Below are 17944 nucleotides of genomic sequence, written 5' to 3' on the forward strand. Positions count from 1 at the left end.
CTCTCGTTTAATTAAAACAAAAAAAAAGAGAGCGAGAAAGAACCCCCCACTCTTTAATCTGTGCATCTTCTGATTCCTGCCAACCTCTTCTGTGTTCCAGCCTGGCTCACCACCAGCCCTTTGCATATGCCGGTGCCCTGGGTCTGGAATGCATTCCTCTCTCTTCACCAGATCAATGCTTACTTTCAGACCCCAGCAACTTCTGGGCCATTCTCAGTCTAGGTGACCTCTCCAGTTATGTGCTTCCCTGGCTTTAGACATCTTTCTAAAAAAATTTTTAAATTTTCAGTTTTTTTAAGTTATTTTTTTCATAGCTTTATACAGCCTCTTGGCGCTTAACACCCCTGCCATTTTCACTACTTAGTGTAATGCTTTGATTATTGTTTGTCTATTTTCCTGACCCAAGTTTCAAGAGGCGAGGACCCAAGTTGATGTCTACCCACCTCCTTTATCCCCAGAACTTAGCACAGGACCTGGCACGTGACAAGCTTTCCGTAGAATGCTGCTGAATGAATGAAAGATGAGGATCAAATGAAAATGTTGCGTGCAGAGCACTTAGCACTGTTCTTGGTGTTAGTAAGCATCAGTGAATACTAGCTATTGATGATAATACTACTCTAACTTTGGGCTTGATGGAAAAAACTTGTCCAAGTCGTAAGTGTTCTCCTTACTTGGGTTGCCCCAAGTGTGCAAGTTTGGGGGAAAATGCATCTGGAAGAAAATATAGACATACACAGATACATGCACGCCTCCCAGTGTGGCGAGAGTGTTTGCCCTCACTTCCAGCACTTCCCAGAAGTAGAACGTGGCCTCAGGGAGAAGCCCGGCTGTTCCTTGAGGGCTGGAGGGACCCATCCATGCATGGGTGGGTGTGAGGCTCCTCATTGCCCTCCAGCCCCAGGTGCAGACTTTCCTCTCACCTCTGTTCCACGCAGAGAGGAGGCTGCAGGTGTAGGTAGAGATCACTCTAGCATGTAGAGCAGTTTGGGGAGCACTGAGCTGCCTCTAACAAAAGCTCCTCCCAAAGTTCGAAATACCAGCTCAGCCTGTGCATCTCGGCAGCCTCCCCATTCCTCCGGCAGTCTCTACCTTTTCCTCACCGCAAAGCATTTCCACAGAACACCAGTGTCCACAGGAGTTTTAGAGACTTTATTTATGTATAAACAATTTAAACACTTTGCCATAAATTATCTTTGCCTGTCCCTAGTCTTTGCTTAGCAGCAAATTAAAATTAATATAAAAACTCGATGAACAATTCATACATGTATATTACAAAAAAGTTCCTGTACCAAAGTTCTTATTAGACTTTTTTTTTTTGGATTTTTTTTTTGTTTTTGTGGGTTTTTTTTTAAATTTTTTTATTTTCTCTCTTCGTGGTGACTGTCATGTGATTGTCTCAGTTTCTGGACCAAACAAACACACTAATAATTTTAAATCTGAAACAGTGATTGTGCCTCGAGGCTTATGTATGTACAGGGTGATCTGAAGTGGTGCCCGTTAGCAAAAGAGTGTCACAATGCCACATCTCTACTGCCACTGATACCCACGAACTACGGAATCTAAACAGACTACACCCTGTAACTGCGTATTACTGTCCACAATGGAATCTTCAAAGACAAAAGAGTATGAAATTTATCTGTAGTGATTATAGCCACCATTTTGAATTAAATTTTACACTCTGCGCTCAAATAAATTAGCTCAGGCCGGACTAAGTTGGGACCTGAGAGTTAAGTGCTGAACGGTATTATTTCGCTTTGATTTTTGATGTTTCCTTTTTTTGTGTGTGTTTTTAGTTTTTTTTTTTTTTCTTTAAAAAGTATTTCCAGTGCTCACTCTTTCACTTTTATCCCCCCCCTCCCCGGTCGCTACACACAAATCACCCCCAAAGTCGTGTTTTAAATGCACCTGTATTTGTTTAAACGAAAACGTCTGTAGTATTTGTCCAACAAGCAGTCTGATTCGGTTTCCTCAGCTGGTCTGTGACGCCGGCCCTGTGGGATGTCTCTGCGTCGCTCATGTGTGGATGAGTGAGGTAATAGAATATGAGGCCTTCTCGTCTTCGCGTCTTTGTTTTTCGGTCAGTGTGTATGTTTTGCTTTTCGTTTTTTGTGTTTTTTATTTTGTTGTGTTTTTCCGTTCTTTTGTTCCTTTTAGACATTTTGCGTCTTTTTTGTTTTGTTTTGTTATTTTTCTGTGTAGACCCAGAACAAGTGGGTCATATTTTAGGGGAACTTGGAACATTTTGTGTGTTTGTTCATTCATTCATTTGTTTTGTTTTCCTCAGAATTTTCAGCCAGGCTTTAGTCTACTTCAGATTGTGGGACTTCTCGCTTGGACAGTAGCATTTGAACTCAAAAAATGTGAGCTTTCTTGCCACTTGGTATCCTGAAGCAGCCCGGCCTCAGTGCCCCTGGTAGGTCTTCATCTCCTTAGGAGAGGAGATAACAGTTACTCCCGCTGAGCCATCCAGACAAGGAATGGCAGCAGATTATTTTGTTACCTCTTTCCCATCTCATTCTGTCTTAAAAACTGGATGTTGCTGCTACTGTCTGCAAGCTCTGGGTATTGCTCTACAGGAAGCACATAATATCCCTCATAACCTTGCACGCGTCCTGTGCTCAGGAGCTGCTGCTTCTCGCCCTCAGTCCACAGGCGGCTTCCCTCTCTCCCGTCCCTGGCTTTCTGCTGCTCCTTGGCCCAGGCGGTGCCCAGGGCCCTCTGTCTCGCCTGGTCCAGGACGCGGGCCTTCTCTTCATCCAGGGTGTCGGGGGTGAGGCCGTAGCGGATGCTGAGCAGCAGCGTGGAGTACTGGAATTCAATGTTGGTGAACCTTCGAGTCCTGCCGTTGACCAGCAGTGTGGGCTGCGACACGGTCACGTTCACCCCACTCTCCAGCACCTTGCGGCCGATTGTGGTGCCCAGCGTGACCAGGTCGCCGTCGGCTGAGCCGATCTTCACGAAGTAGTGGGTGTCCTTGCCCTCGATGCTGTAGTGCATCTTGTCCAGGTAGTAGGCGTTGTTCAGCACGGAGGCCACCTTGCGGCTGTCCTCGCTGGCGATGCTGGACACGCCGGTGGTCACTTGCCCTTCTTTGATGGCGAACATGATGCCTTTGCCGATGATGGGTGTGGTGGTGGCAAACCAGTGGCCTGCTTTCTCTCGGATGTTGGCATGGAGCTTTTTGGAGATGACCTGCCCTTCCAGAGCCATGAAGGCCTGATTATGCCTCTCTGTTGTGTGCTGGACACCTGTAATGAGCTGTGGGCAGAAGAAAACACAGAAGGCTAAGATGATGGCCTGGCAGCTCTTTGCATGGGCCGAGAAGCTCATTAAAAAAGGGTCCGCAAGGGAAATGCTTGGACTCCCTACAAGAACTAGTCTTCTGTCTGTAATGACACGAGCTAATACAGTCCTACCTTTTGAAACTAGCCCAGGCTGGCTGGTTCCCAGTGCTCTGATGGTGTGGCCTGTCTCCTTATAACCATGACCCTGACTAAAAAGACGGTGCAGAGGTTTGCCACCTTGCTGACATCCATACCTCATCCTACCCACTTACCACGTGTCTCCGTTATCGGAGAAGAGAGAGTCACTCTGCTCTCGGATGGTTTGGCAGCTGCCTTGCACATTTCAGACCCAGGAATATCCTGACTTAAAGGGCAGGGGGTTCCTTTGAGAAGCTATAAACCCTGCTGTTGTGACCTAGATGTTTTTCAAGGCCAATGCCCTGGGTATTCATTAACTTCCTTGGGTTAAGACCTTGCGACTTAAAGCATGGCTAACAGCAGAGAAATCGCCAGGACCTGCCTTGTTAGAAAAGCAGAATCTCAGGTCTCACTCCGGACCTACTGAGTCAGAAGCTGCATCTTAATAGGACACACCCTAGGTGGTTTGTGTGCATATTAATGTTTGAGAAGCACCAGACTAAGAGGTTCTGGCATCGTGGGCTGGAGGGAATATCCCCGGGCTTTGAGTCATTTGCTTTGGATCTTTGCTCTGGTTCTGCAGAGGGACGAAATCACCATTATCTCCTTGGCCTTGAACTCTCTACTCACAAATTACAACTCATCTCACTTGGTGGTTGGGGGACAGACTGGGATAATGGAAGAGGCTGTGTTTGGGAGGTAACGGCACTTAGATAAATGAGAGAAATGATGGCTATTCATCCACTGAGTGGTCCCCACAGGGCAGAACTGAGAGAACGTTGTTCTCAATTACCCACCAGCTCCTCCTTGTCTCTCTCTAGTTATACAGTGTGGATGATTATTCAGAGCAGCTGAGACCTTTTAGACTTTTACGTTGCCGGGCGCTGTCCTGTAACGGGTTATCTGAACACCGACGCCCACCCGTCCTGTTGGACCGTGCCGGACGTCTCAGCAGCACCCAAATAGAAACTGACCACCTCTCGGTCATCGCTGCAAGACCCAAACACAAATTATGTTCTGAAAACTTAATCTGTGTACATTTGGGCTATAAAATGATGAGGTTTTATGTCAGGCATAAAAATATTCTTTAATGGGATAGAAACTGCAAACCACCGTTATATTATGTCCCATAAAAGCCAAAAGGGTTGTAATCTTATAGGCAGTGCAGATGGTAGGTTGCTGCTAGATTTCTCTGTGCTGTTGTTAATCAAGGAGTGACTCAAGGGTATATACTGAACAGATAATGATACCACAATTAAGGTAATAATTGAGGTTGGGAAGAAATATGTGCTGTGTCAGACAGGTGACAGCACTGACATTTGCTTTCCTGGGAAGTCACAATGTTTCATGCACCTTTTTATACCCAGCTCCGATGTTTGCCTCTTCTACTGACATTCCCTTGGCTCCCATGCGGTTCCGTTTGCAAAAGGGAATGAGGACATATAGTGTATTATTTAAAAAAAAAAAAAGGGAATGAGGACAATCATTCAGATTCTTGGCAGGAACCTCTGCTTACCTGTCCATTCTCACTGGCTTGACTCTCTGACAATTCATAGGGAGGAGGCACGAAATACATTTTGGCTCTTGGGAAGCCAGGAATTATGTTGCTAAGCTGAAATCCAAACATCACAAGCCAGCTTTTCACATCTAGGGTGGAAACAAAAATAAAGATTTCTGAATAGTAATGAGTGGAAAGCAGTTGAAGATCTTGGAGAGAGAAAACAAAATGGGTGGTTGGGTGTGGAGTCCAGCAAGGGAGAGAGGCGAGAGTTTGTGAGGGTCTCCTGGTCCAGACCCAGAGTCGCTTTACATGGGTCCTGGGAAGGATGTCCTTCCAACCTTGGTCACTTGATAACCCCGTGCGGTGATTGAGGGGGCCAGTGCTGGAGTAAGATTTAGTTTCGATTCCTCTTACTGTGTGACCTTGGGTAAGTTCCTGCCCCTCTCTAAGCTTTTGGTTCCTCAGATGTGAATTGGGATAATAACCGTACCAATGTTGGGTTGTTGTGAAAGTAGGAGAAATCCTTGTCACCGTGCCTGGCACATAGATCGCTCAGTGAATAGGAACTCCTTCATTTGGCAAGTATTTAAAGGAACATTTGTTATAGGCCAGTTGATGTGTTTGGAAGCTGGAGGTACAATGATCAACTAGACGGATAAGGGATGATTATTAACACTGTGCAGACATTGGCAGGGGTGGGGGACTGCACTGAGGCTCGCTCATTATGGAGAGGGGGTTCTAAAAGTATGTGGAAGGCACAAAGTCTTCTGGCTTCTGAGACCCTTTTCCTGGATGCCCACTCTTCAAAGAGAGGCTAGAGAGCGCTCTCGTGTGTTCAGAGTAAGACTTACCCTGCCAGGGTCATGGCTGAGTCCCTTGCTCCCCTCCTCCCTAGGCTCTTCAATCCATCCTAAGCTTCTTGTCCCTATTCCTCAAGATCTTGGTCTCTTTTCTTACCTAGCACATGTCCATGGCCAATCATTAGAATCATCCCTTGTATATATTCTCAGATCCTGTGTCCCTTTCTCACTTTATCACACTTGCTTGGTGAAATCACAATTTTGGTTAAATCCATGTATTTGCCCATGCCTTCTTTGTACCTGTGCAGCTGAATGTAGCTGGAGAAACAAACATAACTAACGTAATGTAGTTACGTAGTTACATAGTTATGGAGAAACGTAATGTAACTAACAAACTGACTGGTGTTCCTTCAAATTCCTGACTGTGAACCCCAGTTGTGCCTTCCTGCTGCCTGACATTGTTCCCTTCCTTCATTAGTCATTCTCCTATTCTGCTGGGTGATGTTACATCTTCTTCTCTCTCCTAAAACCGTCAACATCTGCTTTCCCTTTTCCCTAGAGCAGCTGACCTTGTTTTCTATTCTGAAAAAACCCAGTGCAGCCAGAGGGGAGTTCCCTTAAACTCTCGTCACATTTACTGGCCTTCCAGCATCTGTATCCATATTTCCTGCTGCCTTCTATTTACTCTAGATGAGCTGCTGAAGTCAGTCCTCCACGTGTGCAGTAGGTAGCATCTTTTCTTACGCACCCAAGGACATCCCTCCATCACCTCTCTCTCCCCCATGGCATCAAATTACTCCATTTCTCAATGGATCAACCCTGTCAGCATACAAACATGCTACCAAATGTCCACTTTAAAAAGAAATCTCTTTCATGTCCCTTCTTCTCCCATTTGCTACCATCCATTTCTCTCTCGTTCCTTGACAAAAACTTCTCAGGATCAAAATAACTCTCTGTGCTCCTTGTCTCCCATTCTCCTTTGAATCAGGCTTTGTCCCTAACTACTCCACTGAAGCAACTCTTGTCAAGGTCATGAATGACCTCCATGTTGCTGAGTCTGATGCTACTTGACAAGTTGAATGCTCCTTTCTTTTTTTCTTGGCTCTCTGGACAACACATTCACTTGTTTGTCCTTCTCCTACCTTGGTAGCCACTCCTTGTCCCTTTTTGGTTCCTCCTCATCTGCCTCCTGATCTCTTTAATGTTGGAATGCCCTAGACTCAGTCTGTGAACTTCTCCATTCTATCTACTCTCACAAACATGGTGATCTGATACATCCTTAGGGCCCTATATACCATCTACATACTTATGCTGACTCCAAAACTTATATCTCCATCCTGGACCTCTCCTTGAACTCCAGACTACTCTATGTAATTATATTTCAAACTTTTGTCCAAAACTGGACTCCTGCTCTTCCTCTCCAAACCTGTCCCATCCATAGACTTTTCCATCCCAGATAATGGCCACTCCATCCTTCTAGCCACCATCCTTGCTCCCTTTCTTTTCCTTACTCTCCACATCTAAATCCATTGATAAATCCTTTACTTTCTTTTAAATTGAGGTAAAATTCACATAACATAAAATTCATCATTTTAACCATTTTAAAGTGCACAATTCAGTGGCTTCTAGTACATTCACAATGTTGTACAACCATCATTACTATTTAATTCTAGAACATTTTCATCACTCCAAAAAGAAGGCTTACACCAATTAGCAGTCCTTCTGCATTCTCCTTTCTCCTCAGTCCCTGATAACCACCAAACTGCTTTCTATCTCCGGATTTGCCTATTCTGGACATTTCTTATAAACACAATCATACAATATGTGTCCTTCTGTGTCTGGTTTCTTTCACTTATCATAATGTATTCAAGGCTCATCTATATTGTAGCACATATCAGTAGAGTTCATTTCTTTTCATGGCCAAATAATCCATTGTTTGGGTATACCACATTTTGTTGATCTATTCATCAGTTAATGGGTATCTGGTTGTTTTTATTTATTTATTTATTTATTTACTATTATGAATAATGCTGCTATGAATATTTGTGTACAGATTTTTGTTTGAAAACCTGTTTTCAGTTCTCTTGCTTCTATACATACTTAGGTGTGAAATTGCTGGGTCATATGGTTAAATCCTTTATTTTTACTTTTAAAATAGATCCAGAATCTGTGTCCACTTGTCATCACTTCACCACCTTGATCCTGGCCCATCATCCTTCACCTGGACTTCTCTCTCTTTTTTTTAAAGATTTTATTTATTTGACAGAGGCACAGCGAGAGAGGGAACACAAGCAGGGGGAGTGGGAGAGGGAGAGGCAGTCTTCCCGCTGAGCAGGGAGCCCGATAAAGGGCTCTATCCCTGGGACCATGGCCTGAGCTGAAGGCAGACACTTAACGACTGAGCCACCCAGGCGCCTCTTCACCTGGACTTTTAACTGGCTCTCTGCTTCCACCTTTCTGCCCCAATACCTTATAAGCATAACAGCCAGAGTGAGCTTTTAAACCTGGAGCAGACCATGCCATTCCTCTGCTCAGAACACCCAGGGAGCCCCCATTTTTCTCAGCGAAGAAGCCAAAGTCTTTCTACTGGTCTATAAGGACACTCACCCGTTATCTGTCTGACCTCATGTTCTCTTGCTCTCTCCCTTTATTTTTTGAACATGCCAGGCACATTCATCTTGGGGCCTTTGCACTGACAAGCTCCTCTGCCCAGAGTGTACTTCCCTAAAAGTATTTTTTGGCTCTCTCACCTCTTTCAAGCCTTGTTCAGATGTTGCCTCTTGAATAAGGCAAACTCAACCACCACATTTAAAACCCGCTCCCCTTCTCCACCTCTGGCAATCCCAAGTCCCCTTATTCTGTTCATCCTCCAGCCCCTGCCCTCCAAGTAATCACATTCTAACATGCTGTATCATTTGTGTATTTATTGTTTACTGTCTGTCTCCCTCACTGAGAATGTGAGTTCCATTAAGGCAGGGAGTTAAAAATTTTGCTTTATCCACTGATGTCCTCCCAGGTCCTATGATAATGCCCGACACAAAATAGGTGCTTGATAGTATACATGGAATGAATGAATGAAAGAACACTGAATATATGTGGCAAAAGCTACCCTGAGTACTGTAACAGAGGAACTAATGGTGCCTGAGAGAACGCTTCTGGACAGGTTAAGTAAGGTATAACTACCTCCTGGGACTGCTGTGAGGAGTTTAATGTTGACTTTGCTACTAAACACGTAGGCATAAAAGAACCTTCTGATGAGAGGGAATCTGGGATCCACAATCCATCCATTGTCCTTGGCCACAGACTAGTTCCTTCAATAACTTGGGCTATCACTAATATGTGTAGTTACTATGGAAGAGTCATTTAAGAATACAGGTTTGCAATTGCCTTGTGTCTGCATCTAGCAGACAGGAGCCTGGCTCTAATCCAGCAATGATCATATATTTACAGAGCACCTATTCTATGCGAGGTAGGTGCTGGCTGCTGTAGAGGATGGATCTCCCAACTTTGGATATTCATGGTCACTCATCACGATTGTTTTGCCATATCCAGGTATCACCTGTAGTAGTACTGATTTACTGATTAAAAAGATAAATTTGCCTGTTCCACTTAAGTCCATTTCAAAAAAGAAACTTCATGTTACTACCATAAATGGGAAAGCAGACTCACTTGATGCAAACAGAAAATAACTATAAAATTAAAACAAAGAAAACAAAGCAATGCAATTAAATTAGAGCATGATTTTTGTTACCTGCTACTGAGGGGGTCTCAGACCTACTCTCTTTGTTAAAAGGGGAGATTGGAAGTGTTAATGAGGTATGAAGTACAAACCAGCATCAGGTGGAGACTTTCTCTTTGAGTTGGAAGAATAAAAAGAGCATTAAAGAGGCAAACTTTCCCCATCTGTGTTCCCATTTTATTTAATAACCTCATCTGTACACCATATAAAATCATCCCATCTTTCATCAGGGATATGTAGGATATGTGGGGAATTCCAAGAAAGACAAGAGAGGTCTTGCCCTCCAAGACTCTCCCCATCCCTATCTTTTCACTGCTGGGATCCCTCCCTCGTACTCAGGAGGTGATGCTGAGAACCCCCTGTCTTTGAGACTGGACATTTTAATGGCTGCTTCCACGAAGGCCGATAGCGCATGTCCTCTACCTTCTTTTCTTTTCCTTAAAGTTTTTAACTTGGCTTAGTTTCTGAGTCTAAACCTATTCTGGAATGTTTATTCAAGTTGCTCATCTCCTCCATTCTGCAGAAAGCACTTCTGGCACCACACAAATACCCCTCTTCCTTTTTGAAGTAATTAGTGTTTTCTGGGGACAGGCTCCCTACACAGTCTGTAGGGAGTGAGCCTTTGGGGCAGGAGCTGACGAGGTGGCCCCTCCTAATGGCTCATTACTCTTTGCCTCTCATGTTCTTCAGGGCATGTGATGATGTTGTGGCCGCCGAGCATACTCTCCATCTCCAAAAATGCTGTCAGAACAGCATCTTCGGTGTTAAGTGTAGATCTGAGAAGAGGGTTAATGTGAGAAGGACGTTGTGCCTTCCTCTTCACTTAGGGAAATTCAATTCCATAAAATCCCACTATGCTCACATGTGCCTGGAGTTTGTAAGCCCAAAGACCCGCTGGGGAGAAGGGGTGGGGAGAAAATACAAGTCATTGCAGATGATTTCTAGGACGTTTGCTTAACTCGCATTTGTCTGGGGTGTCAGGTTTGCCAAAGCAGTGCTGCTTAGACCAGAATTTGGATCCATTTCGGGGTGGATTTGGAGACCCCTCCCCACGTTCCTCAGAAAATAATGCAGAGGTGGTATCTCCACTCTTCATCTATGACCTCTGCATGTCCAAGTCCATGGCTGCTTATAAGTAACAAAATGCATCCCTACCATTTATTAGCCTTAACACCGTGCTAGGCACCTTACACAGCAGGCCTCATTTACTTTTTACGGCCCCATGGGGTGAGCGCCATGATTACCACCATTTTGCTGAGGAAGAAACGAAGCCTCAGAAAGTTTGAGGTATCATCCAAGTGACACAGCAAATGATTAGCAAGGCTAATATTGAGGTCTTGAGATGTACTCAGGTTCTAACATCAGGATGAACGGGCCTGAATTACAGGCCAGGCTTGGGGCTGGGAATGGGTCCCCCATTTGTCTGGGACTGAGGAGTTTCCTGTGATGCCAGAGCTGGAAAAGACTGAGCCCCTGCAGGTTGTGGGGGGAGGGAGTCTGCCTCCCAGTCTGTTTTTCTACATCCTTTCCTCTAATATCTGGTTATCACAGGTGTATCAATTGTCAATATATTACCTTAAAAAATACCGGTTGGGCAGGGTGCTGCTTTGGAGGCTGTGAGTGGGAAAGGAAGCACTTCTGGCCCTCCTTCACCATCTCCTGGTGGCTACACCTCTGCTCCAACCTGGGGGCCTCTGAACTCACAGGTACTCTATGCTGTTCTCCTTTGTGCTTGCATTCTCAGGAGGAAGCAGAACCTCCCCCAGCCTCAGCGGCTGCCTCTTGCATTCAGAAAGCTCTGTTTCCAAAACATCAATGATGTTTTTTTTGAGCACCAGTGAGAGAAGGTTCTGTTCTCTGCGTTCCTCCCGACTACATCTTAATTACTTCTGCTTAAATTGTGAGCAGCAAGTTCAACCACTCTGCTCGTCTCCTAAGTGGCAAATTAAGACTAATTTAGATGGGGTTTACAGATTAGCCAACATTCAAACAGCAGAGAATGATTTGGTGTTCTCCGCTAGGATCCTCTCTCCAGGGGGCAGCTCATGTTGAATGGGCAGCAGGTGTGGGCTTGTGCCTGGTCTGATGCTCTGCTCTGCCTGGGTCCTTCTTTCCCAGTTTTGACTGCTCACATCAGCCCTCTGCACGTGCTTCTCTAACACTACCTTTTATTTTAGACTCTTTCGAATGGTTTCTGGATTCAGTTTTGTTGGACTTAGTTCAACTTGATTTGATTCCCATTTATTGAGTCTCTGTGAAGCGCTGGAATGAGGAAAGTCATATTACTGTTCAGAAAATTCTGATAATTTTTTTTCCCCTTTGCAGGAGAACTAGGGAGGTCGCTGAGGGGGTCTGTGTGTTTGACTGCTCTGTGAATGATTTTGTTTGGACCTTTGCAGCCCTGGTGTCCATTCAGCCTACTCTGAGGGCTCTTTTTATTTGACTCTGGCTGACTCATCCCTAAGTTATCCAATGCCAAGCCGCGTTTTGGGAAGCACATTCTGGAGGGTGAAGGAATTCTTCTCCCAAGGCTAAGATAGGCATGGTCTGCCTTCCCATTCACACTGTTTCCTATGTCTAGAACACTCTTCCTCTCCCTTCCTTGCTTCATAGAGGTCTCTGCTTTAAAGCTACCTCCTCAGAAAGTCCTCTGTGAGCACCCTAAATATAGGAGGTGCTTCCCATCACTCTCTGTCTAACCCCTTATCCTATTTTATCTACATAGCACTTATTGTTACCTGAAACTGTGTACGTACATATATGTGTGTACGTTTTCCTGAGAGGTCCTTTAATTTGAAAGTGCAGTGAACTGGGGGATAACAGTCATGCTAAGCCATGGAGAAGAGAGACCGTGGCAGAATACCATGGCAGGGCCTCTCGATGAGGTGTGGTGGGAAGAACAGGAGGGAACTAGCTTGGTCATAGCTACTGGGCTTAAAAGGTACCAGCTGCTTCGGTTGTAGGGGGATGCTGGGTTCAACTTAAAAGGCTCTGGAATGTCAGGATGAGATATGGCATGGCCACAAGTTGATCTTTAAGGTCATCCTTCTGTAGCATGGGACATTGAGGGCAGCTCTGTGCTTGGCCAGCTGCTGCTTCCTTTCTTGAGGGTGGACAAGTGACTCTTGGTCACCTGAGGGTAGGGACCCTTTGGGTTTGATGTCTCCTTGGCTCATGGCCAAGAGCTGTGAGTTTCCTGGAGCTTGGGGGCCTTGGAGTTGGGTCCCTACTGTTGTTCCTCTACAATGCATGGACAGGTGGGATGACTCTGGCTTTCTTGCTGAAAGTTGGCCTCTGTATGCATGCATGCATCCATCCATCCTGATTTCCTTCTTTCCCTGAGAATAAGGACCTTATCTTCCTGTCCACTGCATCTCTAATACTTAGTATATGTTAGATATTATGAAAATATTCATCAAATGGGAGAGTGGATGGATAGATGGATGGAGATACGTGGGTGAGGAAATGGATATTAGTCTATGTTAGATATTATGAAAATATTTGTTGAACAGGTTAATGGGTGGATAGATGGAGATATATGGATGAGATAAGTGATAGGGACCCTTATTTTACCAATTTCTCACTTACCATGAGGCAGTAGATTATTTGCCCTTCTTGGCCCCTTGATCCATACCCTTCTCCAAGCTTCCTATGTTCTTTTGACTCATAGTCTTTCTTTAGCCTTGAGCTCATTTTTGCCAATCAAGATCCCCTTCAATCTTTAGGCCCAGTTTGACACGGGACCCTCTGCACTATGTCACAATTTTCAAACTTGAAGTCATCCACACACAGATATATACACACCCCCCTTTGAGAGAAGGGTGTTTGTCTTGTTCATCATTTCTATCCTCAGAATCTAGCATAATGCCACTCTATAAATGCTTATTGAATAAATAACTGAACAGACACCTATATGGTAGCACAAACCTAATTCTGCTTTGCATTGTCATTGACTATATCTTGCCAGCCTACTTGGGAGGTCAGGAACTGGGGCTCAGTCATCTCATATCTATGCTAACTCAATGCTTCATTTGTAATGATAGCGGTAATAGCATGAGCAGATACTCTTTTGTGAGCATCCACTGTCTAAGTGCTAGGCACTAAACTTTATCTGTATAAGTTCATTACTTCTCACGATCACTTTGTGGGATGGTTTTATTAGTACCTTTTCACAGAGAAGGAAGCTACACCTCAGGGAGTTCAGAAACCTAGTCCAAAGTCTTTGGCTTATAAGTAGAAGAGAGAATCTGACACCAGAGTCCCGTTATTTCCCCCTTCATAAGGCTGCATTCCTCTCTTGGGGTAGGAAGTGCTCTTATAAAAGTTATTTCAGGGCGCCTGGGTGGCTCAGTTGGTTAAGCGACTGCCTTCGGCTCAGGTCATGATCCTGGAGTCCCGAGATCGAGTCCCGCATCGGGCTCCCTGCTCGGCGGGGAGTCTGCTTCTCCCTCTGACCCTCCCCCCTCTCATGTGCTCTCTCTTTCCTCTTATCCTCTCTCTCAAATGAATAAATAAAATCTTTAAAAAAAAAGTTATTTCAACTAAATGGGCTTAGAACATCTTCAAACAGATCTGATGACTGCTCTGTACTGCTGTCACTCGACTGTTCTAGATACTGTACAGACCAGAATTTATAGGTCTCCAGGATTCCCCTATCATCAGAAGTAAGACCTTCTTTCGAAGTTCCTGACAGTCTACCAGGACAACCACCCCACAGGGAGCCACTGCCCAACTGAGATGGTAGAGTCCTCACCTGTCACGTAGTTCTTCAAATCCAGCTCATTGCTGAGAGGATTGTTGCTCTTGAACATATACAGGTTAAAGGGGGCTGGCTCCTTGCCCACATTTTTCCACATGGTGTAGTCTGGAGAGGTCCATCGTCCTGCCAGCACATCATAATCACGCTGAGTGAAGTGGACCAGCTTAGACAGGGGATCATAGAGTCCACCATGGAAGCCAATGACCATCTGGAAGTCAGGGTTGGAGTCATAATAAATCTCCCCATAGGCTGTGTACTGCAGTTGTTTGATCATGAGACCGTTGATGCTGAACACAGCCAGAGGAGTGCCTGTGTTATCTGAGGCAACATAGTACTCCTCCCCACTGCTGCTCTCCATGGCAAAGAGGTGACCTTGGAGGTCATAGTAGAGTGAGGTGATCTCTGAGTTGGAATGATTATAGACATGGGTGATGCGGGTCGGGTTGTGGAGGTCAGAGTAGAAATATTGCAGGTGGTGGCCCAGGTTGGTCTTGTAGGAAGCCCGCCGCCCCACACCATCGTAGCGGTACTGGACACTCCACCCACTGGCCTTGTTGTAGGCTCTTGTTAGGAGGCCCTTGGAGTTATACTCAAAGATGTCAGACCCTCGCTGGCACAGATAGCCATCATCGTCAATTTTGTACTGCACATCTCCGAGTCTGGTTATCCGATCCCGGAGATCATAGCGCAAGGGCATAAGGCGTACACTATTTCCCGGGTTCAGCAAGTGGAGGTTCCCATTGAGGTCATAGCTGTAGCGCCAGGTTGGGCGGTCATTGACAGCCACACTCTGGAGCTGCCCATCCCCATCATAGTCATAGGTGTACTTAGTGGTGTTAGCATAAGGCCCCAGTTTTAGCTCCCTCTTAATCACCCTTCCCATACTGTCATATTGCACTGTCATCCAGTACATGAGGGACCGAAACATCTCATACTGGACTTCCTTGATCCTCCCGTGGGTGTCAAAGTGTTTGCTGAGGGTCATTACCGCGGTGGTGATGATCTGGTTTATATCATAATAGATGACTCCAAACTTGCCAAAATGCTCCACCTTGCCAGAAATCTCATCATAGCGGTAGAGATCAACAGGAAGGGGAGTCTCACTTATGACGGGCTTGATGCTTGCAATCCGGAAGCTGTTGTCATGATAGGTGTAGTCGAACCTGGCATTGACCATGCCTTCCTCAGAGAACCTGTAGATCTGCTTGTCCACCAGTGGGCCAATCTTCCGGTACCTGATTGTGCAGGAGAAACCCCCACTTTGGAGACTGACCATTTTTAAAACGCCGGTGGTCTCATCATATCCGAAAGTGACAGCAGTACTGTCATAGACTATCTCTGATAACTTGGAGAGTTTCCCATACTTGTAGAATACCTGGCGCCCGGTGCCCAAAAAGGACGTCTTGAGGATGCGGCCATCATCACTGTAGTCAAAAATGACTGAAGCATTGCTTTCAGGGGGATTATAAATGTTGCGGATGTAGCCAATGGAGGTATGGGTGGACATGCTGTGCCGGGCAACACTGGGCATGGTGACGGCGTGGAGACGGTCGGAGGAGTCATACTCAAATATGTACTGACGCTGACTCTGAAGCAGGAGGACCATAGACTGGAGGAAGGAAAGGGGGAAGGAACGCATGAGTTGGCTCTTTAAGACCAAGCACTCAAATGGACAGAATCTACTCCATTTCCCAAAATGGCGATTCAAAAGCCATGAAGGATGGGGAAGTTTAGACGGGAGATTATGAGTAGATTGATTTCACTGGACATGCTAATTCTTATGGATTATGGTGGCTACCTGGACCAGTGCTTCCCGAACTTTACTGTGCATGTGAAATACCCAGGGATCTTGTTAAAAGTCAGATTCTGATTTAGTAGTTTGGTGGAGGATGAGGGATGAGGGGGGAGGTGGCCTGAGAATCTGCTTTTGTAACAAGCTTCCAGGTGATCCTGATGTTGCTTAGACCATACTTTGAGTAGAAAGGGCTGGAAGGACATTGAGTTTACTTCTAGGGCTCAATAACAAGAAATCCTAAGATTGTTTAGAAATGACTGCCACCGGCGCCGCAGGGGACACCCAATACTATGTGTTGGCCACCCCTGATTACATCTAAAGAGAAAGCATATCTTCCATTTAGAAACTACTAAAAAGATTAACCCAGAATCATCAATTTTGGGGGATAAAAATGGCCTCAAACTTGAGGCAATTGGGAGATTCTTGCTTCCTCTGGTCAACCATTCTAGTATTTTATGGCATAATGAAAACAGGATTCAGGGATGACCAAAGGGAAGCAGTCCCACTCTTACGGAGGTCACTGCTCTGTCTGCAAGTGACTGGTGTAATGGACAGGCAAGAAAGGAAGAAATAGAAATGGAACCTGTGTTGAGGGGAGAGGCCCAAGCTGAGCAAGCCCCCATCTAATGACTTAGAGGACCAGGACAGCCTTCAAAAGTCTTGACTTGTGCCCCAAAAGGACTTCTTTTTACTTCTGCTCCAACCTGACCCTTTCTGTCATGGAGACCTGAATCTGACACTTTTAGACATAGGGAATTATGTAGAGAGAATCCATTGGCTGTTTCAGCTTATAGGCCACATAGGAGGATGTTGCTCTGTGTGCTTGAGTTTTAGGCAAAATTCCCTGCCCGGATGACTTAATTTCGGGGAAGGCAGAAATGAATCATTGCATTTCCAAATCATAAATAATGACTAGCCGTGATGCCAGTGGGATGATTCTGTCTGCTTCAACAGCATTTTTTCTTTTAAATAAAATCAGACAATCCCTTCTTTTTGCCATTACCAAGTGTCTAGCACTTTTTTTCCCCTTTTAATGGTAATAGTGATGAGCTATGAATAACATTTTCCCTCAGATTTTCCTCCCTCCCAGTGAGGATGGGAGCATGAGGGGAGACCTTGTAGAGTCAAAGTAAAGATGTTAAATGTCTTATGGCAAAGCATATCAGGTCAGCTTAAGAAGAGAAGTGTGAATAAGGGAAAGCCCCAGCTGAGTGGGGACAGCACGTTCACCTACCTTGTCAAGGTAGGAGTAGCTCCACACTTTCCCATCAGCGAACATGCGGGACACGATTCGGCCTTGCTTGTCAATGTCTGTCCTCTCACTCATGGCCCCACGCTGAAGGCCAGCCAAGCGCCCATTGAAGAAGTATGAGACGTTGACTGCTGCCAGCCCACTGCTGGGGAGCCAGAGGAACGGGCGGCCCACCTGGTCATAAATGATCCTCAGGGTGAACTTCCGGTGATCATCATAGATCTTTTCTGTCCGAATATTCCGGTCATAGTCAATGGACAAGAGATTTCTTCCATGGACCTGGGAAAACACAATGGGCTTGGTTTGAGAGACATCACCTGGGCATGTTAGCTTCTGTGGAGGATATGGCTGACATGGCCAGGGAACAAGTGTTCACAGGAGGAAGAACTAACCTTTAAGTTATTTAGAGTAGTGTTTTCTAAACTTCTTTATGTCATGGTATACAAAGAAAATGGTAATATTTGTAGGGTGCACTAAGATACAAAAATGAGGCTGCTTATGGTCACAGATGACTAATCTGGGCATGGCTGCTGTGAGCGGTTATGTAGACCATACACTGCACAATTATAAGGAGTATCATCCTGTTGTAGAAAGTATGAATAGTGAAAATTGTGCACTGTATAAATTAGCCATACAAATAGCCCTGGACACTGGGGTTCTGACGGCCACCTTGGAG

The 17944-nt window shown here is 45.3% G+C and overlaps 1 protein-coding gene across 3 annotated transcripts in view; it reads right to left on the minus strand.

Moving 5' to 3' along the window:
- Positions 1-1130: 1130 nt before the first annotated feature.
- Positions 1131-17944, minus strand: part of TENM2 (teneurin transmembrane protein 2) — a 923271-nt gene continuing 906457 nt past the window's right edge. For all 3 annotated transcript variants that reach the window (XM_021701194.1, XM_044917119.1, XM_044917120.1), the window contains 4 exons: positions 17251-17547; positions 14216-15830; positions 4939-5069; positions 1131-3258 (listed from right to left, as the gene is read on the minus strand). In XM_021701194.1, coding sequence (XP_021556869.1) covers positions 2497-3258; positions 4939-5069; positions 14216-15830; positions 17251-17547 — 2805 coding nt within the window. In that variant the 3' untranslated portion in view covers positions 1131-2496. The remainder of the gene's footprint in view (positions 3259-4938; positions 5070-14215; positions 15831-17250; positions 17548-17944) is intronic.

The sequence above is a fragment of the Neomonachus schauinslandi genome, chromosome 7 (genome assembly GCF_002201575.2).
Source record: "Neomonachus schauinslandi chromosome 7, ASM220157v2, whole genome shotgun sequence".
In the NCBI taxonomy this organism is placed as follows: domain Eukaryota; kingdom Metazoa; phylum Chordata; class Mammalia; order Carnivora; family Phocidae; genus Neomonachus; species Neomonachus schauinslandi.